This window comes from Camelina sativa, chromosome 11, assembly GCF_000633955.1.
Source record: "Camelina sativa cultivar DH55 chromosome 11, Cs, whole genome shotgun sequence".
Lineage (NCBI taxonomy): Eukaryota > Viridiplantae > Streptophyta > Magnoliopsida > Brassicales > Brassicaceae > Camelina > Camelina sativa.
This window is the reverse complement of record NC_025695.1, coordinates 31,191,797-31,217,049: the sequence shown is the minus strand read 5'-3', so window position 1 is coordinate 31,217,049 and position 25,253 is coordinate 31,191,797. Positions and strand designations below refer to the sequence as shown.

Sequence of the window (25,253 nt, the reverse complement as noted above, 5' to 3'; positions counted from 1 at the left end):
GTCCTGAAAAATTTATGAGGAGATGGGGGTTCTTCAGAGGGGACGAGATTTCTTAGATACCGATAGCTCGAGGGACTGCGGTCCTGAGGGTGGCAGAGGAGATGGGAGTTCTCCTGAGGGGACGGGAGGTTACCTAGATACTAATAGCTCGAGGGGCTTCGGTACTGAGAGTGGAAGAGGAGATGGGGATTCTCCGGGTAGTGAAACAACCCTTACTTTTTTGTATATATATTAATATAATCTCTAGTGGTATCATACCCAGTAACAACCTAGCATCAATCAACAACAACAGATAACCAAACAATACCATTAAACCATTAAAGTCTACAACAATGAATAATCCAATAAACCAATAAAGTCAATTATCAATTCCAACATCTTACAATGTTTTATCGACTCCATTCTAGCAACCAAACAATAGCTAGACCACAATCAATCAGGTCTCTAGAACATCCTCCTCCTCATCGCCTTGATTCCATGATTACATTTTGCCTTTACCTGCACCACAAACACAAATTGAGATGCATGAGTATTGTCATAAACACTCACTGAGGTAATCCTCCAATCTACTGGACTATACACACAAGCAACTGAGATTCCAACGTTAAGCAAACACAAACAAACACAACAAACCAGAGAAACAAGTGTCGGACAAGTTGGTGTTGACCTACACAGCTTGGTGTCGACTGACACTGCCTCTCAGTGTTGATCGACACACATCCTTGGTGTCGATCGACACCCTCCTCTTATCGATCGACACCGACTCTGCAGACACGATATACTTGAAGCTGAACGTCGAATGTCCGCGTCCATCCATCTCTAATCCATCCAAAACTCATCCAACAACCATAGGAATCGACCATTGGATTAAACCTTGTTGAACCGGAATTTGCTGGTGTCGATCGACACTCCTCCTGGTGTCGATCGACACCCACCTCCAAAACACACTAATTGGTTCATGGGTGTTACATGTACCGAGATCTCGAGGGTGACAACCCAAGAGTGAGATGGTATGACTCAAAGACGGAGGTTCTAATAGTGAGATCGGTATGACGACTCAAAGATGTGAGGTCTGAGAGTGAGATCAGTATAACTCGAAGGTTACAACCTAAGAGTAGATGAGTTGGAGGCAAAAGTGTCACAGACGTGGGGATAAGCATGATAACCGGATGCGGATCTCGGAGATTGATGGGGGTTCAATCATTGATTTTTTATTTGTCTTGACCGAGAGTGTCAAGATTGTGCTGGTCGGGAGGGCCAGAGTTGAGTTGACCAGTGGGGTCGGGTAGTGCCACGAACCGGTGGTAGGATGCGTCTTGTGGATATATGTGTTTTCAGATTTGAAGACGAATCTATTGTTAGAGGGAGAGAATTGTAACGCCTGCAAACCAGAAGTGTTGTTCGGGGTAGGTGTTGAGCGACACTAAAGGGTGTCGGCCGAGACCAACAACTTTGGTGTGGCAATTTATGTTTTAAATCGCTGGTTTAAGGGATATCTCGAAGGAATCTTGTTAGGGGAAACCTCTAGGAGTATATAAGGAATATCTCGAAGTCCTTGTTAGGGGGTTGGCCGTCTTGTCGTTCTAAGGAAGATAGAAGCGAGAAGAGGTGTGCTTTGGTCTCTTTGGGGAGAAAGAGAGAAGGGATGCGGATTGGGGATGGACAAAAAGGGAAGGAGGTCTTTGTGTTAAGGAGAAGAGGAGATCGAGCAATGGGCTTGAGGGAAGCTTCTCCTTCGTCGTGCATCAAGGATGTTGCAGGAAGAAACATTGTGTTTGGGGCATAAGAGGAGGAGAATGGAGACCCATCTTCTTCATGTGTGAGCGGAAGGATGGGATCTTGGATGGTAGATTGGGAGAGACAAGGAGGCTCTCTCATGGTTATTATCGAGGTAAGTCGTGTTGTTTGATATTTAATCGATTAATGAATCGATAGTTGTTAAGGATTAGGGTTTTGTAGCGAAAAGGAGTTTGAAGGGAGGCTCTGTTCGTGATTATTGGGTTGGTGGTATGGAATGGTATGGGATGGTATGGGATGGCTACTTCAGAGCAACACCTATAGATAGACATCGATAAATGGTATGGGATGGCTACTTCAGAGCAATGTTTGAAGGATAAATCGGAGTCTAATTTGGCTAAAAGTTGGTGGGGAGTTTCATGGTGCTATAAGCTTCATATCCAACTATGAGTTTGTGAAATGAACGGTTGGTTTGTGATTTAATCAAGTATTTTTATTGTGGTCTGGCATAGACGGTTTTGTGGTAAGGTTGAGGTACCGATCGACACTGGAGGAGTTGGTAGTGAATTAGAGTATTCGTGGGGAAGTGGTTTCCGAGGCTGGATAGAATCAAACATTCCAGCCCACCTCTCTTGTTACTTGGTCGCGAAGGGTGGTTGGTTGTGCGACTCAATAACTAGATGTGGGAGTTTTTGTAATGAGCGATTTTTACGCTGATTGTCTCGTCGAAATTATGAGATTCCGGTAAAATCGTTTCCTATGGATCCTATGCGAGGATTGAGAATACGGGTGCGATCGTCTCATCAACCATCCTAACAACAAACATATACTGTCCCCCTACAACATTAACAGTTGTGATACTAATTGGGCCATTAAATCCCAGATCTTCCAAAACTTTTTCTTATGTTGTCGGAAAGGTTAGTGATATCGTTAAAATCCTTTGGTAAAGGTGCATTTTTGAAATCCCACATATGTAATAAACTGGATAGGGTTGAAAGAATTGGATAAGAAAACGATTTATAGTAAGAAATGCTTTAGTAAACATTATTGAACAATTTTTATACCAATGCTCAAATGTATGGGTGGGCATTTCGGTTTAAGATCGGGTTCAGTTTGGTTTGATTTATTCGGTTTTGGTAAAACTCTAACCAAACTCAACCAAAGTTAGTTTGGTTTAGTTTATGTTCGGATCAGTTTATGTTTGGTTCGGTTCGGTTTGGTTTGGTTGTAGGTTGGTTCGGTTTTAATTCAGTTAAAAAATCAATAAATGTAACAAAATAAAATTGATTATGGTTTTATAATATTTAATTAGTCAACTAAATTAGAAAACTAGAAAATTGAAATTAAACTAATATTAAAGTAAACATAATTAAATCTATATTTATATTTAGTTAAATTTATTAAAAAATTTAAAATAAAATAAAATAGAAACCAAATGCAATTGGTCATAGGTAAGATCACATATCTATAATTTTAATAATATTATTTATTAATTAAAAAAAACATATTGGGTTATTGGTTTGGTTCAATTTTAAACCAAACCGAACCGAACCATTTGGGTTGAAAAGAAACCTAGCTGAATGGTTAGAGAGTAGAATTGGGTTTGGTTTGAGTCGGTTTGAGTTCGGTTGGTTTGGTTTGGTTTGGTTCGGTTTAAATGTCCACCCTATTCCTAACTCATTATCTAAAAAAGTAGCTGCTCAGATGAGAATCTAGAGTTAAAAAAAAAAGTCGATATTTAACAAAAAAAAATATTAACTATTTATAGCGCTTAAAATTCTTAAACGACAGCTAATTTCTTATTGACCCCCCCTAAAAAAAATTATTGACCCCCCCTAAAAAAATTTCCTGGGTCCGCCACTGTCAACCAACGATACATGAAGCAAATCAACCAACTGACTGTTCTGATTATAGTATGCGAAGATCGTTCCAATTCCAAACAATTTTTTATGCAAACCCAAACCAAACGCAGAGGGGTCTTTTAAACCGAATTGAATCAAAAAACCTGAAAATAATTCAGTATGGTTCGAACCGAACTAGACCAAACTGATTGATCTCTTTAAAATATAAAAGGCCCCATAAAATCTATATATCTTCCACACCTATCAGATAAATTGGGCCTTATATATGAGCCCATTATCAACCAATCAAAATATAAAAGGCCCTCTCTCTATCTCCTTATCCAACACAAAAAAACGAATTCTCAAAGATAAAAGAGACGAAATCAGAGAGAGAGCTCACTAACAATGGCGTCTCTTCTCGGACCATTATCTCCTTCTCCAATCTTAACTTGCCCTAGTCGTCTTTCTTCTCTTTCCTCATCATCTTCAATCTCCCCTGTCTTCTCCGGACCAGGTTCGAACCTTTTTTTAACCCTAAAGTACAAATTTTTATCTGCTCATTACACAGAAAGTTCCAACTTTTTTAAAACCAGTGAAGCTTAATTGAAGATTAGAAAATTGTTAAGAACTGTGTGTGTTGTTTGCTTTTGCAGGGAAGTTTTGTGGGAGAATCCAATTAAAGCCGAAGAAGAACAGATCTCGTTACCATGTTTCTGTTATGAATGTCGCCACAGAGATCAACCCTATTGAACAAGTATGAGTCTTTTTTTTTTTTTAATTGATCAAGAAACAGTAAAAAAGCTTGAATCTTGGAATGTTTTTGGTTTTAGGAAAAGAAGTTTGATTCAAAGGAAAGTGCAAGGCCGGTTTATCCATTTGCTGCTATTGTAGGACAAGATGAGATGAAGCTATGCCTTTTGTTAAACGTGATTGACCCGAAGATAGGTGGTGTGATGATAATGGGAGATAGAGGAACCGGTAAATCAACTACCGTTAGATCGTTGGTTGATTTGCTTCCCGAGATCACTGTGGTTGCTGGTGATCCGTATAACTCAGACCCTAGAGATCCTGAGTTTATGGGGAAAGAAGTGAGAGAGAGAGTACAAAAGGGAGAACAGTTGCCTGTTATCGAAACCAAAATCAACATGGTTGATCTTCCTTTAGGTGCTACAGAAGATAGAGTTTGTGGAACAATTGATATCGAAAAAGCTTTAACTGAAGGTATCAAGGCGTTTGAGCCAGGGCTACTAGCTAAAGCTAATAGAGGGATTCTATATGTAGACGAAGTTAATCTCTTGGATGATCATTTAGTTGATGTTCTTCTTGATTCTGCTGCTTCTGGTTGGAACACTGTTGAAAGAGAAGGGATTTCGATTTCTCACCCTGCTCGGTTTATCCTAATTGGTTCAGGGAATCCAGAAGAAGGAGAGCTTAGACCACAGCTTCTTGACCGTTTTGGTATGCATGCGCAAGTAGGGACGGTTAGAGATGCGGAGCTGAGAGTTAAGATTGTTGAAGAGCGAGCTCGTTTTGATAGTAATCCAAAGGAGTTTCGAGAATCTTATTTAGCAGAACAGCTGCAGCTTCAGGAGCAGATAACTACTGCAAGAAGCAATCTTTCTGCAGTTCAGATCGATCAAGATTTGAAAGTGAAGATCTCAAAGGTATGCGCTGAGCTAGACGTTGACGGATTGAGAGGAGACATAGTGACAAACAGAGCAGCTAGAGCACTTGCGGCACTCAAAGGAAGAGATCAAGTTACAGCTGAAGATGTTGGTATCGTTATACCGAACTGCTTAAGACACAGACTCAGAAAAGATCCGTTGGAGTCTATGGATTCTGGAATCCTCGTTACCGAGAAGTTCTACGAGGTTTTCAACTAAAGTAAAGACAGATTCTTGAAAACACATTTAACATATGCTTCGACTCACTAAGAAGATTCAATTTGTATCCCTTATTATACATGAAAAGTTTTGTTTTTTTTTTTCAAGAATCAATTGGGCTGATTCCAGAATCTTGGCTTACGTTCTTGAAACTCTGGTAATCTCTGATAAACAATGGAGGCAACTCTGATGAGAATACCAGCAGTGAGTGCCCATATGATAAAGCTTATTTCTTTATCTTCGGAATAGTAATCAAAGTACTGAAGAAGATATTTATGTCCTTCATACTCTCGTTTCTCCGCTCGCCTGTTCTTATCCTGTGTTAAACCCCCCAACAGAAGAGAGTTATTAAAGAGTAAGGTTTGGAGATGGAGGTTAACCAGAAACAGGGGAAAGTTTCAGTTTTACGAACCTTGAGGAACATCTCTAACGGAACATCGAAGATTTCTTCTACTTCAGCTGGATTTGGTATTGGTCTAAACGCTTTCTTATCGAGTAGAAATCCTATAACTGGTACAACAGACATTCCCTTCTGCAATATCCGATAGAACTATTAGATAGATAACCAATTTAGTAACTTGAAACTGTAGATGTTTCGATGCAATTTTTTTTACCTTGTTAACAAATGGTTCAAGAACAGAAATGATTGTAACAAGAGAAGGATCTAGACCGATTTCTTCACGAGCTTCTCTCAAGGCAGTAGCTATATCATCTGAATCTTCTTCGTCTCTTTTTCCTCCAGGCAATGCTACTTCCCCTGTTTTTATTTTATTTTTACACAAGTTCCTCTGTTTCTGGTATAAAGATAAAAACTTTACTCTGAATTGAGAGAGATTTTGATTTTACCAGGATGAGAAGAGAGAGTAGAGGAGCGTTTGGTTAAGATTACGCGTAGCTCGTCTTTGTCTTCTCTTTGTTCTTGGTATAGACAAACTAAGACAGCTGAAGATTTTGCAGGAAAATGTGGGAGAAGATGAGGTTTGTTGTAATTTTGAAACCGTTGGATCAGATTTTGCAACTCTGCAGAATCTGTTGTTGTTGAAGAAGACATATTTGAAACAGAGACTTTAACAGTTGAACTATGTTTCTTCTTCTTGTTTCTTCAGATCTGAATAAAGCGACCTTGTTTTGGTAACATATCCAGATCTTTATTTACAACGAAAGAAGACTCAGATTTGTTAGGGAGTGTACAACAAATAATTAGTAAGATAAAAGAAAATTTATTTAGAGAAATAGAAAACAGAAAGTGAATTGCGCAGTTAACCTAACCACATCAGTTACTAATCTCATTCCTTTTACTTTTTTTACAAATAGATTCATCAAAAGTGTTTACTATTTTAACAAATTTTGCCTGTTGAAAACGTTTTTAATTGTCTTTACTAGACAACAGTTTTTGAAACTGAGATCACAACATTACCCTTGATAAACGAGTTCGACCTCGGAAAGTGGCCGCGCTTGTGATCGACGGTGCTAGCAGTGAATTGCTTGTTTTAGGTGGTAAATTTCCGGATCCAATCTAGAGACTAGATCTAGGCAGTGAATCGCTTGTTTCCGGTGATAAACTTCCGGATTCAATCTAGAGACTAGATCTAGGCAGTGAATCACTTGTTTTTGGTGGTAAACTTCCGAAGATCCGATTCGAAAAATCCGATCTGAACCCGTATCCAAAATTTTAAAATACCCGAAATGGTCTTATATCCGATCTAAATCCAAAAATATGAAAATCTCAAATATACGATTTGAACTCGAACATACCCGAACGTTCAAGCCTAATTATTATTCCGATCTCCAATTCTAAGTCGCCCGTGTTTTTCTCTATTTTGTAACTGTGTATAGAACCAAGACCATAAGCTCATTAAAAATAAAATACATAATATTTATGTATATAAAAAAAAAACATTACCCTGAATTTGATATTTGAGGCGAGCATTTTAACCTATTTGAACCAAATAAAACTAAATTCTATGCACCAACCTTTCAACGGTTTGGTTTAAAATGGAACCAGACCAATATTAAGATTAGTTTCTTTTCAAGAGAATACATAGCATTTCTAAATGGGTTTAGTTTGATTTTTGGGAATGTCATCAAGTAATAGTTTCTACTAATAAGGTGGTCAACGCTATTGTGAAAAGTGAAATTTTTTTAATTATATTTGGCTTTGGAGGGTTTTCTTGGCTTTCCTATATATCAAGTGCATGCTGAAGAATAAATTTGTGGTTTTTGGTGTTACTCTCATTGTAAAATACCTTTTTAAGATTGAAAAACTTTAGTGATTGAAGAGAAAAGAATGATTCGTGGCTAGTTTTTTTTGTCAACCATTGGGCCACAACTGACCGGTCTATTAACCAAGTTGCTATATTCGTAGAAAGCAGAATCGTTTTTTTGTCAACCATTGGGTCACAACTGGCCGGTCCATTAGCCAAGTTCCTATATTCGTAGGAAGCAGGATTCGATCTCTGGTATGATGGTGCCTTCTACAAATGGACTTACCTCCTGCTACTGCACTAAGGTCACTTCACATTCGTCCCTAGTTTTTGTTTTTAAAAATATGATTTTTTTTTGTGAGTTTTTGAGAAACACAAATTTAACTAACTAGAAAAGAACACTCAGATCTAACTAGATAAAAAGATCCAACTAGATAAAAATGATATTTTTATCCAACTTCGACTGTTGGTATTAAATTATATGGAGATGGTATAGAGGATATATATGTTATTTGTTGCAAACTATTTGTTGATAATATTAGATGGTAGAAAAGGAAGAAAAAAAATCAAAAAAAAAAAAGATGATTAATGATAGACAATTGATAGTTTATTGTGGAAGATTTTGGTTCTTGTTTTTTTTTTCAATTTTTTTTTTTACTCTTTTTTGGTAAAGGTTAAGAATTTGTTTCTTTCCTCTTGCATAGTTTTTTTTTTTGAAGGCGTGTTTCTTTCTTCGCATGATTGACCTGTCTTAACTTCTTTTCCCTGATTTTATTCTTAGGCCTTTTCAAAAATAAATAAATTTATATCTCCCTGTTACTAAAATATACTATATTACTATCAAATTACGGTTTGTTTGTTTTGTGTTTTGTGAGTTGACTTGTATTTTCCAAAGCGAAGTAACACTGAATTGAACTAACTAGAACTAGTTCTGATTTTAGTTCAGTTAGAATTTAGTAAAACAGAATTAAATGAACTGAAACGAAAAATAGACTAAGGTGTTCACCTCTAACTGATAAATTTTAAAACATTAACATCTACCATTAAATGATAATATTCAAGACGGTAACATTTCTCAGCTTGTCTCTTTCTAGAATTGTAATATCACCTACCATGTTGTATTTAAAAGACAGTATCTATAAATCAATATATAAGCATTGTTTATCATTTATTTAAACTTCAATAAATCAATAGAATATCAGTGTACCTCGTTTGGGCGATTTGTGTGGCTTTCGCTCCTTCTACAACGTCTAAGTGTCTGTTGACCATGACAATTCTATCATCCATCGATTCCTTCGAGGATGACAATTCGAGTATTCGTGGTTTCACATATTCCTATTTGCTTCAGAGCATTTGTTTCATAGTTCTCATGGGTTTTACCTCGATGTTTTTTACTTTGTTGTTTATGATATTGGGGAATACCTTCCTTTGTAACTTTTTAACCTTTGGGATTTTTGAATCTTTATCTTTGTATCTTGATTTAGTTTGAATGAATGAAATCATGTGTTTGTCCAAAAAAAAATCAGAGTCTTCTGAATTTCTTGTCAACAGCATAAATCATTTAAAACTTAAATTTGATGCTAACACAACAATGCTACTATCATTGTTAATTATATAAGTTTTACAATACTTTTCAGCTAGTGATTAAAATATTCTTGGTCCTGATTTATATTTATAAATACTAATGTTGTATATATAATAAATTACAATATTTTATTCTACTGATTTACAATGATTTTTTATTTGGTTTTTTGTATATCTCTTGCTTTCTCACGATCCACTTCTGTAATAATTTAGAACTACAAATTAACACGAGTGAGACCAGCCATTGGATCGTGAGAAAGTAAGAGATACTGTATACAAAAGTGGGTGATGTGTTTAATAAATATAGGTCACACAACCACCTAATCTTACAAATCATTCTACTATCTCTATTTAAAGTTACAAAGCAATTAATGTCACCTGCATTTTCTTATCTTTTTTGTTTTAATATTCTCCTCCAACCAAATTCTTGAATTTTGCCAATTCTTGGTTCATACTTCATAGACTTGTCTAGTAAAGGTTGGGATTTATCATAATAATGGACTCATGCATGAATTCCCTATTTAATACATAATGGACTGGTCGACTGGACTAGACGAAGCTTAGAACACACAAAACTATGTATATCGTTTGATAGTTCATTTAGAAAATTATCTTCTGGCATTGTTTTATTTTATCCAAAAGTATATATTTTCTGTCTTTTGAACCTTTCATATATTTTTTTCGAATAGTTGAAAGAATAAGAAATGATATCCAATTATGTCCGGAAACTGCATTAAATATTTTGACCCGACCTTGTGTGTATATGTATAGACACACATTAATAGTTGGAAAAGAAAAGACAGATAATTAGTACTTATACTTAGTAGGTACCCTAATTAATAATCCGGCAAGGATACATGACCATTTTCTAACTGTTAGGTTGGCAAAATTTAGGTGACCTAAACTATTTGGAAAGTCTCATCATCTCATGTCACCAACAAAGTCAACGTCAACGTCCTTTATTTTGTTAATGCTTTTTCCTTTTAACGTTTTGGTATTAACTATTAACAGTACTCTCAATCTCTCATTATATACTTTAATTTACTTGCCTGTTGAATCAGTCATTAAAGTTTCGAGAGACGTATCTGTTTTCATGTTTAAACTCTTTTACGCAGTAGCTAATATAGTTTTGATGAAATATCAGCTACGAAAAAAGAGAGAAAAAAAACAAAGGCTATAAAAACTAAAACTTCCATAACTACAATATAATAGTATATCTAGTGTTCAAGAAAGTGTTAGGCGATATCTAGGCGGTGACCCAACGCCTAGCGCCTAGCACCTAGCGCTTAGAACGTTTAGTCGGAACCTAAACGGTTTTTAGGTGGTTTAGGCTTTACGACATAAAATATTATATATATAAAATATGTAAAAATATATGTTAGAAAAATAAAAAAAAATATAAATTATAAACAAAAGTAAAAAAATACATTTATTTAAGTTATTAACAACATATAAATATTTATAATTACGAATACAGATATAAAACTTAATAATTTTTATTATATGTAGTTAAAAATCAAAAATAAATATTAAAATAAAATTTATGTAATTTTAAGCGGTTTAGGCAGTTATCTAGATGTCTACAAGTAATTAATATGGAAGAAGATAGACAATAATATATAGTATAATATAAAAGTGAGATATAGAAATTGTTTATCAATTATAATTGTTTTTTATATCGATTGTTAATTGTCGAATACAATGAACAATAGTTCGTTTCTATAGAAATAAAATTAACCACAACACATAATCACATATAAAGGACAATTGAACTTAACGACGATCAACATTGATATATAATTATATTAGGTAATTAATTTTTCCCTTTAACAGACAAATTAGGTTCATGGTTATGGAACATAACTTTAAAAAGAAAACAGTAAAGAATGATATTTCTCATAGTTTTTTTTTGCCAATCTATAAATAAAATGTTCTATATATATATAAGTATCAACTATCAAATTATTTACAATGGCACGTTATATTATTAAAATAATTGCACTCCAGTTACATGTTTATTGCAAATGAAAAAGTCATAATTTGCTTTAAAAAGTCAATTTCTCAATATGATTACATATCTATCAAATGATATGATTTGTGATTTACATATTTAATAAATCGGCCATAAATGTGTTGGACACCGATGCCTCTGGCTACATCTTAGAGCAATTACATTGGTTATACTGCCGAGTGTCAAAAGAATTAAATAATTATACTTTTATTTTAATTTAATTATTTTTTTTATTGTTTACTTAACCAATCAATTCATGACAGTTATTTTTTTTATTGCCCTTAGAGACTGACACATTACTTCTTGGTCTCTATCCAAAGAAAATGTATACATAAAAAATTGGCTATGATCTTATATTGATGTATAACTACTTGATGTATAAGTTTTGTTTAATTAGTGAACGTTTAAACCGTGAATATAAAAGAGATGGTTACCAGATTAACATGGCTGTGTTAATTACTCCACCGCAATGTACACGACATTTATGCCTACTTTACTTAAATGATAGATAATAAGGTGGATACATATATACAACCCTCAAAACTAAACTTATTGTTAACAAGGAATAATTGTGGGCTTCATGTTTAAATATGTTATAAATTTTACATTTTCTTCGGAAAATTTGTAAATCGGTGGTTTAGTTTCATTCTATTTGTAAAGACGGTGGTCAACTTATCACTTATATATATGATGATTATAACTTTCTAAACTTGGGAGGTTAGTATGATATTTAGTTGAGCAGGTACGATTCAAATATACGGTGACAAAACACCTGTAGTTGTACTGCATGCCCAACCAAAACTCAATTATATGACTTCGTTTATATATATATATATATATTAATTAGTTAAAATTTGGGATCTAATATAAAGAGGGAATTACGGGGTTGGAGTATTATTTTAACAAATATAAGTAAATATTATAAAGTTTTTATATATATACGATACCAAAAATAGGTGAGACCGTGAGAGACAAGAAAATCATCAAGATATGATTATATCAAAACATAAAATTAACCAAGATCTCAAATTGAATTTCTCTGTTGGCCACATTACTTTTTATGTCTCAACCAACAACATTACGCCAAGCTGTCAAAAAAACTCCCTCTATATATAACAGCATCCTTAACACAGACCATATATGACATTTACATTCTCTCAAAAGAAACTTTCTAAATAAAATTAGAAAAGTCTCACGTCCTTCTCTATATATTAACATGTTGATTGTTGCGTTTTTGACTATTTTAGTGGCGAGAGCTTTACAGCCGTTACCTTCAGTGGTGGCTTTGGACGTTCATCTTCTTCGGCAGCTAGCCGCGAAGCACAATGTGACATCTATACTTGTGTTTGGAGATTCTAGTGTCGATCCAGGAAACAATAATTTCATTAAGACCGATTTGAAAGGGAATTTTCCGCCTTATGGTGGAAATTTCATCAACCATAAACCCACTGGCAGACTATGCGATGGATTACTCGCTCCCGATTTCATCGGTAAGATTTATATTATTGTTAGAAATTAAAGCTTTACTTATGAACATACTAAAGTGTATATATGTTTTATTTTCCCCCAGCGGAGGCCATGGGTCATCCTCCCGTACCGGCTTTTCTTGATCCAACCTTAACCCCAGCTGATCTAACTCGCGGTGCAAGTTTTGCCTCTGCTGGTTCTGGCTATGACGATCTCACGGCTAATATATCCGTAAGCCTATATATAATTAAGTCTCTTTTTCTTGGCTTCTAAATAAAACAAAAGTTGAAATTCTCTTACACAAATAAAACCGAACTAAAGTTTAACTGTTTTGTTGGTTTGAACAGAACGTGTGGAGTTTCACAACGCAAGCCAATTACTTTTTGCATTACAAGATTCATCTGACTAAATTGGTCGGTCCATTAGAGAGCTCAAAACTGATAAATAATGCGATATTTCTTATGAGTATGGGATCAAATGACTTTCTTCAAAATTACTTAGTCGATTTTACTCGAGAAAAGCAATACACGGTTGAACAATACGTCGAGTTTCTCTCCCGTCGTATGCTTTACGACGCCAAGGTATGTTTACGTCTCCACTAAACTCGTGTTACTTTACGTATGCATTAGTTATGATGTCTATATACGATATATCTTATCATAGTCAATATACATGTTTCTTTTCTTTTTGTGAAGAAAGCCGAGTACATTGTTAACTATTGCATGGATTTATTGATTTTTTAATGTAAGAACGTGTCTGTGTCTGAAATTAATGTTAGCTGCTGAAATAAATGCGTATGTAGTTGTAGTGGAATTGAGTAATTCTACAAATATCTTAGTATGTACGTGTATATGTTGTAGGTCCTCATAGTTAATCAGAAATAAATAAAAAAGTCATAAATTACGGAAAAAGAAAAAAATAGAGGAACAGTGTAGAAAGAAAATTATACGAATTCTATCTGGTTGTTGTGAGAATTAAATTTCAATACAATAATTTCTACCCTACAATGATATGAATTTTGGACTTTTTCATGTCGGGTCTCTGGAACACGTTCATGGATCAAAATAAATTTTGTTAGTTAACAAAAAAATGATTTCAGAATCACAATGGTCATGGTCATCAATTTAATTTGTCCCATTTATTGGGAAACATCATACCAGTAGAAGTGTCCCGTGTGAGATTTTATTTTTTACTACATGTATAATGTTCATTGGAGAAATTAGTTTGCGAAACCAGAAAAGCGTAGATTCAGACTTAGTCCACCTTCAATAGTTTGAAATATTTTACAAACTATTACAGTATACTTTATTTATTAATTGAATTAAGTTTGGGTTAATTTGGTATATCGAGTCAATATAGATATATTATAAGCTATGATAGACACATATACATATACTAAAAAGGATACGAATTGCATGTTAGTATTATCGAAAGAAAGAAGATTCATATATAGCATCTTTTGAGCTTTCTTGTGATTATTTAATTTTACAGATGTTGCATAAGCTTGGAGCTAGGAGGCTGGTGGTGGTGGGAGTTCCTCCCATGGGATGTATGCCCTTAATTAAATATCTACGAGGCCAAAAAACTTGTGTAGATCAACTGAACCAAGTCGCTTTCTCCTTTAACTCCAAAATCATCAAGAATCTGGAGCTTCTCCAGTCTAAAATCGGTTTGAAAACCATCTACGTTGATGCTTATTCAACCATCCAAGAAGCCATAAAAAATCCAACAAAATTTGGTGAGAATTTATGTCACGTTGCTTTAAAAGTTAAAACACAACTTTGATATACGTACGTACTGTCTAATTTATGTTCTTTTTGGTTTTAATTTATAGGTTTTGTCGAGGCTTCGAAAGGCTGTTGTGGAACAGGTACATACGAATATGGAGAGACATGCAAAGATATGCCAGTATGCAAAGAGCCTACCAAATATGTGTTTTGGGACGCAGTCCATCCAACACAAAGAATGTATCAAATCATTGTCAAGAAGGCAATTGCATCCATCGGTGAAGAGTTCCTTGTTTAGAATATACTTTATGTTCGTATTACTTTTATGATTTATAAAATTCGAGTATGCAACTGCAAAAGATTTAAAATGTTATATTTAATGGTTCAAACATTCTAGTATGAATAAGTAGAAAAAATATTATACTAACTAGATTAGGACCCGCGGTATACCGCACGACAAATTATTTATAACTAAAACATTTAAATTATAAGTTGTATTTGTTGATTAAATATGTTATAATTATATAATAATTGTTAATTTTATAGTTTAAAATTTAAACCGTAGAATACTGCAATATCATTTTTTTTACATAATATTTATTAATCAATTTAATTAGATATGTCTATTCTCGAATACCGATAGTGTTAACAAAATAACGAAATAATGTTTTATCCGTTTAACACCAAATTAATGATATTTTAAATTTATATAAATATCGATAAAACCCATCACGCTATATAACTCTGTCCCGAGATATTTTAACCCGCACTATATAATCTTAATTTTTAATATTTATTGTTTTGTATTATAAATATTAGATTGAGTTGATATGTTATTTATTAAGGTTGTAACCATTTACATTTTATAAGATTGGCGCTTCTTATAAAGTTTAAATATTTATAATACTTGCAATTTTAAAACGGTTGAGTATTTCTTATATTTGAAGTTTTGTAAAAGTTTAAATATATTATTAATATTTTAAAGGTTTTCTAATTTTTTTAAAAGTTGAAATATTTATAATATTTAAACTTTTTATAAAGTTTAAATATTTATAATATTTGAAAACTTCATAAATGTTTAAATATTATTAATATTTTTAACATTTTATAAAGTTTAACTTTCTAAAAAATATAAATATTTATAACATTTCTACTTTTTATAAAATATAAATATTTATAATATTTAAATTTTTGAAAGTTTTAAATATTTATAATATTGAACTTTCTAAAAATCTTTAAAATAAAGAACCGGAATAAACCAAATAAAAGTTTTTTAAGTTTGAATGCCTGATAAATCAAGTTTTCTACTCATTTGTATTATAAATAATTTTGGTCTCTTTCATAGTATGATTCTGAACTATTGCCCAATTTTTTTAGGCGATGTGGGATATTGTACCCGTATTTTTTTATTCATCTACTGAGTAATATATGTCCGTTTTTAAAAATTTGTATTACATCATATGCAGGAAAAATCACAATTTTTATTAACTAAATGTATTATAAAAAATTCAAGATAATTTAAATATAAATTCAAATACAAATGAAAGAGAATCCTATTTTTATGTTTGAATGAGGTAGAAAGATTTTCTTATTTTTTTAAATCTTGCCTATAATTAATTTTGAAATTTTTGGTAACTAATATTAAAATCAATGCATTAAATGTAAAAACTTTCCAAAAAGTATTTTTGAGCAAAAACTGCTGTAAAAATACTAGTATAGATATACCGATAGAAAATGAAAACTCTTTCTTCATTAGATTTATAACTTAACGGTTTATTTAGTACTACAATTCTATCAGTACATTATAATTACTGTAAAAAAAATAAACTAAGAGAACAAAAATAAAGTTCATTAAAATAAGCAAAACTTTAAAACAAGGCTCAAGGATAAGTTCTTGCTTGTTTATTAACATTCACGATATTACAATATACTCTTTCCTTTTCTAATTAACTGTCGTTCTAGAGTTTTCAACATAAAAAAAATAGATAAATATTCTTTATACTTGTGATACTCCGATTTCAAAGACTTACAGAGAGGTTTAAAAGAATTGATTTGATCATTTATGTCACCAAAGTGCATTTATCTTTTCGGTCAAGAGTTCTGAGAAAACTCTAGAGTTAAACGTGCTTGAGCTGGAGTAGTCTTAAGATGAGTGACATTTAGGGAAGTGATTGTCGGAACTTTGCGAGTGAGGATAAAACACAGAAAATCATGTGTTGGTTTGTATGGACGATAACAAGTCTTTAAGACCTCTCGGACAAGGCAAATCAACCATCATATATGGATGGGCTTATAGGCCTAATGAAAGAACGTGAGACCCATTAAAGACGGTGAGCCAATAGACTGAGAGTGGACGTGGAGCCCACTAAGAGGTGACAGTCGGGGCGTTACAAGTGGTGTCAAAGCCAAACCTAGACGGGTGTGGAGTCGAGTGGGCTCACACCGTCGGGGGTGACGGTCTTGCTGCTTAACGAGGACATTGCGATCTGTTAGTGGGGGTGAATTGTGACACCCCGGTTTCAGAGACTTGCAGCGAGGTTGAAAAAAATTGATTTGACCACCTATGTCACCAAAGTGCAATTGTCTTTTTGGTCAAGGGTCCTGAGAGAACTTCCTAGTTAAGCGTGTTTGAGTTGGAGTAGTCTCAGGGTGGGTGCTTTTCCAGGAAGTAATAGTCGGAACCGTACGAGTGAGAACAAAACATAGGGAAAGATCATATGGTGATTTGTAGACACGGTAACAAGTCTTTAAAACCTCACAGACGTAGCAAACTGACCGTCAGATATGGATGGACTGACGGGGCTAGTGAGAGGACTTGAAACCCATTAAAAAAGGTGGGTCCAAAAACTGATAATGGACATGGATCCTCTAAAAGGTAGTGGTCGGGGAGTTACAATACTCACTACTACAATTTAAAAAAAAATAATATTTTATTCATTTAATAATAGACAAATGAAATAATTTTCTACTAAAAATGAAATTGGAAAACGGAAATAACAACTAAACTTAAAAAGAAAATTAATCTTTAAATGACAATTATTTTAAAGGGAGTATAGACTTCTAGTTTATAGAAAAGAGACTGAAACTAAACTAAATATCTCAAATCACATAATCGTCAAAACTTGGTAACCAATGATCTGGTTTGGTTTGGTAGAACAAAGTAACTCGGACCACTTTTGAATTGCATCCGGTTTGATCCGCCAGCAAAAATATGAAAAAATAATAGATAAATATTTAGGATAACAATATATAGAATCTCATTATATAAACTTTGGTTCTCAAAGTTAGTAACTCACCAGATCGTGAAACGTGTTAGTTTTAACGATCAGAGATCAAAGTTAAAAATTCACCAGATCGTGACACGTGTCAATTTTAACGATTATATATCCAACTTATCAAATCCTGACACGTGTCGATTTTAACGATCAGAAATCACATATCAAAGTTATTAACTCATCAGATCATGACATATGTTAATTTTAACGATCATAAATCACAGTTTTTAAGCTTGGTAAAACTATGCATAAGATAATTGTAATCTTATTATATTAAAAAAAAACTTTGTTAATCCTAAAAGGAAAGGATTGTAAATACAACCCTCTATATAAACAAATAGATGATGCCATATTTTTCACCAAACAAAATAATTTTGACTAGCTTTGTTTTCTTGGTAAGATTTCCTTCTTTGTTTTTATTAACCTTTTGTTTGACATATCATTGTTCTTGAACAAGTCTTGAAAACAATTTGTTTGTTGTCTAATCGAAGCAACTATATAAAAAGATTCCTAGATATTGCCACGTACTTTAGTCATCGTTTCTTTGAATTTTGTTTCGTTTCTCAATTTAGTAATGTATACTACGCAATATTTGACTTTGAAGTGTTAACAAAGTTTTTTATGCATAATAACTACAGTTTTTGGGATTAACAAATTTTTCACGGTGTTATTATTATTTCTATTAATTTGCAGGACATGTAGCATAAACAAAAGATGAATACACAAATGCAAGATAACAACAGAGATTATATAACACTAGATCAACTAAACAGAAAGCGTTCTTATCGTTGAACGATAATACGTCTTACAAGAAAGTGGGAAGCGAGAATTAAGAAAAAAAACAATGAGCTCATTGGAATAAATTTTCTCATTAAATAGAAAAAGGATTAAGGAAAATATACTGAAAATTATTAATTTTAAAAAATGTAAGTACTCACTTCTATATAAACATAGATCGTCTCATATTATTTATCTAACAAAATAATTTATTCCAAAATATTACTTTCAACTTTGTTCTATTGGTCAAACTTTTTTAATGGGAGACAAATTTTCCTTATTTTTTAAAACCAAAATATACTCATACTTTCTACTTTTCATTTTGGAATATGTAAGATTAATATATCGACCCAAAAAAAATGGAAGATTAATATATGCATCTTCTTTTTCTAATACTGTATTTTAAAATTTATTGTAGTAGTTTTAGACGCAAGGTTTTCTCCCCAGTGTATTATAACAAAATAATTTTTATAAATAAAGTATATATTAAACTTAATTTTATTTACAAAACTTTAAACATGCACATCGGGCGGGTCCTTATCTAGTTTAAGTATAAGTTTGAGACGATGAAACAAAAATCGATGAATATTGATATTTTTACATTTTTATATAAACTATTATGTTTTTCATATTGCTTAATTAAATTTATGCTATTGCGCGTTTATCTATTTTGGTTTTTATGTTCTCAACTTTAAACTTAAATCTCTATCTTTTTCTTTTTTTTTCTTTTTCATTTTTTTATTTTGGCATTTTGTTTATATTTTGTTTATAATTTGCATATATTTTGTTTTTTAAAAACAATCCTTTAAAAGTATTATATATTATAGTCGCTTAGGGTTATGTGAACCTAACAGATGAAAGAGTACTAATAAAAAAAATTAAAAATCCCAAAAAAAAAACTAAAGATATCATATATAAATAGATAAATATAGTTATATTGAAATTATATAAAAAATATCATTAAAAATTCTAAATGAAGAAATTATCTCAATCAAATTAGAAAAAATATTGCACATAACAATCTGTTTTTTATATGGCATTGTTTTTTTGTTTGTTTTTATTTTATTGTTGTTGGTGTGTTATAGTCATAGACGCCTGTTTTTTTTGTTGTGGGTTATAGTCATAGACGTCAATTAGGTGTTTTTCACCTCCACTTTGGCTGTACGAACGATTGTATAACAATTTTATAAATTCATCAATATATATATTACCTTTTGAAAGGGAAGAGTGTTTGACAAAAAAAACAAAGAAGGAGAAGAGTTTTTATTCAAGTGGTTACATCTGCGACCGATCTAGATTCAACAACACTATATTGTGTCACCCTGTACAATAGAGATCGACTATGGATCGGGTTCGTCGAGAAAATAAAAATCTCGGATTTCAGATCTAAGATGGGCCAAACTCATTTGCATGAAGCCCAATTAGTTTTGTAAGAAACTAACAGAAAAATGTAATTTGTGGCCACGATGGAGAACCGATCATTGCAATGACGGTTAGTCAATGTTTCGCTGGAGAAAAAATTAACAATCGGTAAACACGGTGGTAACCTTGCCATTTTTATTTGTTTTGTTCCTTCTTTCGATTAACCTAACCATTAATAGTCATATGACTCATATTCATATAATAAGAGTATTATTTTTTATCATAAAACAAAATAAAATCAGTCGAATCCAAACCCCACCATTTTGTTTACATGTACAACGAAAATAATATTTGTACGTGACAGTCTATTTCTCGATATGGTCAGACCCGGCCCATAGCACAGATACTAAGCCCAAGTTCTAAAAATATTACTCTAAAAATTCAAAAATCCTTTTAACAATAGTATTATTTAACTAAAAAAATGTTTTTCAGATCACATATTTTTTTTAAAATTTTTTTGTATACACATATTTTTTTTTCGTTGTATTGCTTAATTTTTTTCATTTTCATTTTAAGAATATACATATATATACACATTATTACAATAAATTATAAAAAAGGTTCATAAATTTTTTGTTGGCTTCGTGCCACCAAATTTATTGGACCGGCCATATGGTATGCTTTTGTTTGTTCTTAAAAAAATTTCCATACAAAAATACAATATACTTACATTAGAATTTCTCAGTTCTCACTTCTATCCAGTCCAAACGTCACAACATGCATGACAAGTCATCACACTACATATTCTTCTTCATTTTCTATGATTAATAGAAGCAGTTCAACTTAACAAAAAAATACAAAAAATCATGTATTGTATAACGTTAAATTTATTTTATTTCAACTTGAAATATAAATACATAGACTAGTAGCACATCTCATCACTAATAATGGAAGAAAAAAGTCTGAGTTTATTGACATCAGCTAATAGTGAATCAGTGATCATAATCAGAAACAATCTATAATTCTATAATAGAATCATAGATCCGTCGTTGAGATTTAAAAACATTGAAGTAAGTCTTCTCACTTGGATGGATAGAATCAAAAAAGACATAAGCAGATGTATTTGGACACACATATGACTTTGGATTACACAGAAACGATGTCTCTAGGTATCCACTTCCACAACATCCACTGCTCCCTTCCTCAAACCCTAACATACAAAAAATAAAAATATTTACTGTATCTTTGAAACCAAATTTATGACTCGTGACAATGCAAAAATATCGTAATCTTGAAAATATATTATTTATATTAATATGATAATGGAATACTTTACTAATAACTATAGATCCATAGTTTGTATAATTTTATCATTGGTCGTCTTTTTAGAACTGCAGGATAATTTCGGCTTGTGATAGACTGCCACTTAAAAACCAATATAAAGTTGAAAAGTAATAATATAGCTTAAATTTTGTAAAGAAGTAGAAAATAGTTTAAATGTTTCATGTTTTCACATTAACAAAATAGTGTAAAAAGAAACATCTTAATTAACCACATATCCTTTTTGTTCAAAAAAAAAAACCACATATCCTAAAGTCTAAACCCTAACAGAGACCATAAGTCCTAAAGATCAAAATGTATAGACTAAAATATAATGATAACTCAACTAATTAAAAATTGTGTCCGAACTATTACGTACCGAATTTGTGATGATCATGAATGATCTCATATAATGAGTTATAAACGTCGAGGTAAAGGATCTTGGATCCGGCCAAACTCATTTGCATAAGACCCAATTCTTTTTGTAAGAGGTAATTATAGTTTGTAGCCACGGCAGAGAAACGGTCAATGCAACGACGGTTAGTCAATGCTTCGCCGGAGAATAATGTTATAACAATCGGCAAACACCCAATTGGTGGTAAACCTACCACCACTATCTTTCTTGCTCCTTCTTTCCATAAACCCTAACCATATATATCCACAATACATATAAGTATTTTCTTTTTCTAAATGTACTGTATCTTTAAACAAAATAATCGATTTTCCCAAAAGGAAAAATTAAAAAACCAGTCAAAATCTAAACCGAACAACTGAAACCGGAAAATTCTGAAATTGAGCTAGACTGGAAAAGCTAATTTTAACAATTCAAATGAGAGCGAAGCCCGAAGTCAAATGTTTAACTTAAATTAACTTAGTACTCATAAATATATGTGTGTTTGACTTAGTATTCAAGTCAAACCGAAATCATAACAAATTTTTTAAAATTTCCCTAAACCCTACCTTTATGTTTCCTTTAATAAAGCTACTATCTAAAAACATATGAAAAAAATTCCAGATACATCACTAATTTATCGAAGGTCTAAGAAAATATTATATATAAAACTTTCGGGTAATATAATTATCTTTAATAAAACTTGAGTTCTTTTGATAGGCCTAATGTTTGGGGTATATTTTGGAAATTTATCAGAATTGTGGTATCTTGAACTAAAACCTGTTTTTTGTGCTCTTATAATGTATTTATCTACAAATTTTGGTTTTAGAATTCTAAGTTAATATTTTTTTAAAAACCTAAAACTAAGATAATCATATAAATAAATGTTTTGAATATTCTTTTGTAATTAACTACAAATTAGTTAGAAAACAGAATTTGAACAAATTAATATTCAAACCCATACAAAATAAAATGAGATTATATATAGACGTTAATTTCGTGTTTAAGATTTTTTTTTAATTTTTACAAATCATAATTGACTGAATAAAAATTGAACATTGAAATTAGAAAATAATAAAAAGAAGAAACGTTTTAGGTATATCCCCTAAAATCAAGAATATATGAATGTCACCTGGATAAATTGCTTGAGATTGGATATAACGAATTGCTGATAAGCTTCGATAGTGAAAGTCTTCCTTCGTATTGGAACTATGAAATAACTAATGACGAAATCGTTGGTTCCTGCACTTACAACAAACAAAGCTTCTTCTATGTGTTTCTCCATTCTTTCTTTCCCCATTTTACTCTCTAATTTTCTCTTGTATTCTTTGAAATACTCTAGCTGAGTCGGAATGTCTATCACGCTCTGTACCACACCACAATGAAAGCAACAACACACCCAACAAGATACTATAATTTATTTATTCCAAAAGTGTACCAAATAAATAACACAGTGCAATAATTGGTATAATTTTTTTTGTATAATTTCATCTTACTTAAATAATAATTGGGTGATTTGAACATGTGCTCTTTTTAAAAAGACTAATTACCCTAATAGTGGCGACTAAAAAAACTACAAGCTAGAATGAAAGGGACGAAATAAATAAAATACTTTATTTGTCGTCGTCAACCACATCACGTAGTGATTGATTTTGTTTTTGTCATTATATTACTTATTACTTATTTCTTCACATTCTAGAACTACCCACGGATAAACATATGAGATTTCAATTTTTTTCTTGAAATATAATTAAAAATCCAGTGAAATAGGCCCGGCAGATAAATGATATGTCTGTTTATAATTTCATATATACATCTATATGTACATTGAGTATTGAAGGATGTAATATGTACTTTCCATATTGGGCAATGAGCATCGATATATTATCCTCAAATGTAGTCGTTACAAATGTAATTTAGCTTCTGGAACTCTATCTTATTTTTTTGGTTAATTTAGACAAGGCCAGTTGACAAAATAATATAGTAATAACCATCTTGAAATTTATAGTCAAACCATCATATATATTTGATCTTCGATTTAGGTTTAGAAGCCTTATATTAGCAACAAAATGGTTATGGTAATATATACTAAAATAACGACCTTAATGTACATCATTCTTTTTTACGTTCTTAATGATGTCTAAAAATTTTAAAGAGGAGAATCGAGATGGAGATTGGACACTAACAGTAATGGTTGGAGTGAGAGGATCATATCCAGATCCAGCTGAAGCAAAGCTAACTCCAGTTATTAACTCATTTACTCCAAGATTTGGGTCCAAATATGGTGGCACATTCTCCTTCACACCAAGGTATGAAGCTACGCATACGTATATATACGATATTTAGGTTCATTATATAGATAGAAATATAGAATCAAGATACTTCTATTGTGTATACGAACACTAACCAATGAAATCTGTGGCGAGTCGACCGTTGCAAAATCTACCCGTGGGAATTTTGTTTTTGAAATCGAGTCCATAGGGAGGAAAATCAGATTTGAATATCGTATTGATGTAGTTGTTATTGCCCGGATCCACGGTCGAATCTCCAAAAACGAGAATAGCTGAAACTGATTGTTTCCTTTTAGGGTTATGTTTAACAGGTTCTAGTTTTGACGTAGAGAATGAGAAGGGGCTGAACAATAGGAAGAGGAAGAAGATGAAGGAAACAGCTGAAGAAGAATGTGTTTGATGACTTCTCATTGTTGTGAACGTTTCGAGTGGAGAGAAATGAGAAGTTTGTTTGGTACGTACCTTCTAGTGTTATATGCACAATATATAATAAGATATCCCATCAAATTTTATTAGGGGCTGTCTATTTCCGTTTCATTGATCGGACCAAATCAAAAGTTAAAAAAAAAAAAAAATCAATAAAGAAAACTTCAAAATCGAACCTCCACAAACAAAGTTGTGTTACCGGTTCAACCACGTATTTTAAATAAAATAAAAATAATCGATTTTTTGTTAAACTTTAAAATAACTTCAGTCATATTAAACAAATTAAACTTATGTCTTACAGTAATCATATAATATACTAATTAAGTTTAAGATAGTTTTAGATCCAAACTGAACCGTAACTATATATATGCAAACACACAAAATATGTTCCAAGTACATTTCAAAAGGAGAAAAATCTATATATAACCGAAGCGAAACATGAAGTACAAGTCACATTCGAATAATTTTGATTTTTTGATACGTAAAGTTGTACGTCGTACTTAATTTTGGAAGATGTATTTCCTTTAAGTAACCCGACAATTTTCAATTTTTCACAAAACATAACATTAATTTGCACTTAACACTATATTTTGATGAATAATCACGTGGATCAAATAGTTAATGCAACAACTTGCATCTAGGTGAAGCCTTAAATGTTGTAATGGTGTACATTGTGCCATTAAATTTATATCAATATATCGTATGATGTATATATATATTAGGTTCGGATCCGCACCTTGCGGGGTTGATTTCAAAAACTAAATTCGCTATCATGTTCATAATATATTACATATGCATGGAGTTATGTTTGTAATTTTTTTTAGAACATTATTTGATTTGTATTTAATTCGGATTAGAATAAAATTTATCAGATTTGTTTTTGTTATTTATAATGACACCTATATTAAAAAAATATAGTATGTTTATTTCGAGAGAGCAAATAGTAAGAGAAATGTG

At 32.1% G+C, this 25,253-nt stretch overlaps 4 protein-coding genes across 5 annotated transcripts; 2 read left to right on the top strand and 2 right to left on the bottom strand.

The window, feature by feature from the left end:
- LOC104724797 (magnesium-chelatase subunit ChlI-2, chloroplastic) lies at positions 3,906 to 5,592 on the top strand. The gene is made up of 3 exons (XM_010443348.2): positions 3,906 to 4,092; positions 4,232 to 4,332; positions 4,409 to 5,592. The coding sequence occupies exons 1-3, from the start codon at positions 3,984 to 3,986 to the stop codon at positions 5,459 to 5,461; spliced, it is 1,263 nt and encodes a 420-aa protein (XP_010441650.1). The 5' UTR covers positions 3,906 to 3,983; the 3' UTR covers positions 5,462 to 5,592.
- On the bottom strand, positions 5,541 to 7,338 carry LOC104724798 (nudix hydrolase 11). Of its 2 annotated transcripts, XM_010443350.2 has the most exons (6): positions 7,217 to 7,338; positions 6,879 to 7,113; positions 6,308 to 6,607; positions 6,076 to 6,218; positions 5,874 to 5,993; positions 5,541 to 5,778 (listed from the first exon to the last, which is right to left on the bottom strand). In XM_010443350.2, exons 3-6 carry the CDS (start codon positions 6,510 to 6,512, stop codon positions 5,572 to 5,574), a joined length of 675 nt encoding a protein of 224 aa, XP_010441652.1. In that variant the 5' UTR covers positions 6,513 to 6,607; positions 6,879 to 7,113; positions 7,217 to 7,338; the 3' UTR covers positions 5,541 to 5,571. The 2 variants fall into 2 exon arrangements, with proteins under 2 accessions (XP_010441652.1, XP_010441651.1); XM_010443349.2 differs by having other exon boundaries at positions 6,879 to 7,338.
- LOC104724796 (GDSL esterase/lipase At5g45950-like) lies at positions 12,387 to 14,853 on the top strand. The gene is made up of 5 exons (XM_010443347.2): positions 12,387 to 12,750; positions 12,831 to 12,958; positions 13,075 to 13,308; positions 14,219 to 14,465; positions 14,562 to 14,853. Exons 1-5 carry the CDS (start codon positions 12,477 to 12,479, stop codon positions 14,750 to 14,752), a joined length of 1,074 nt encoding a protein of 357 aa, XP_010441649.1. The 5' UTR covers positions 12,387 to 12,476; the 3' UTR covers positions 14,753 to 14,853.
- On the bottom strand, positions 20,792 to 24,314 carry LOC104724795 (GDSL esterase/lipase At5g45960-like). Its single transcript, XM_010443346.2, has 5 exons — positions 23,987 to 24,314; positions 23,766 to 23,896; positions 22,712 to 22,945; positions 21,568 to 21,832; positions 20,792 to 21,078 (listed from the first exon to the last, which is right to left on the bottom strand). The coding sequence occupies exons 1-5, from the start codon at positions 24,279 to 24,281 to the stop codon at positions 20,885 to 20,887; spliced, it is 1,119 nt and encodes a 372-aa protein (XP_010441648.1). The 5' UTR covers positions 24,282 to 24,314; the 3' UTR covers positions 20,792 to 20,884.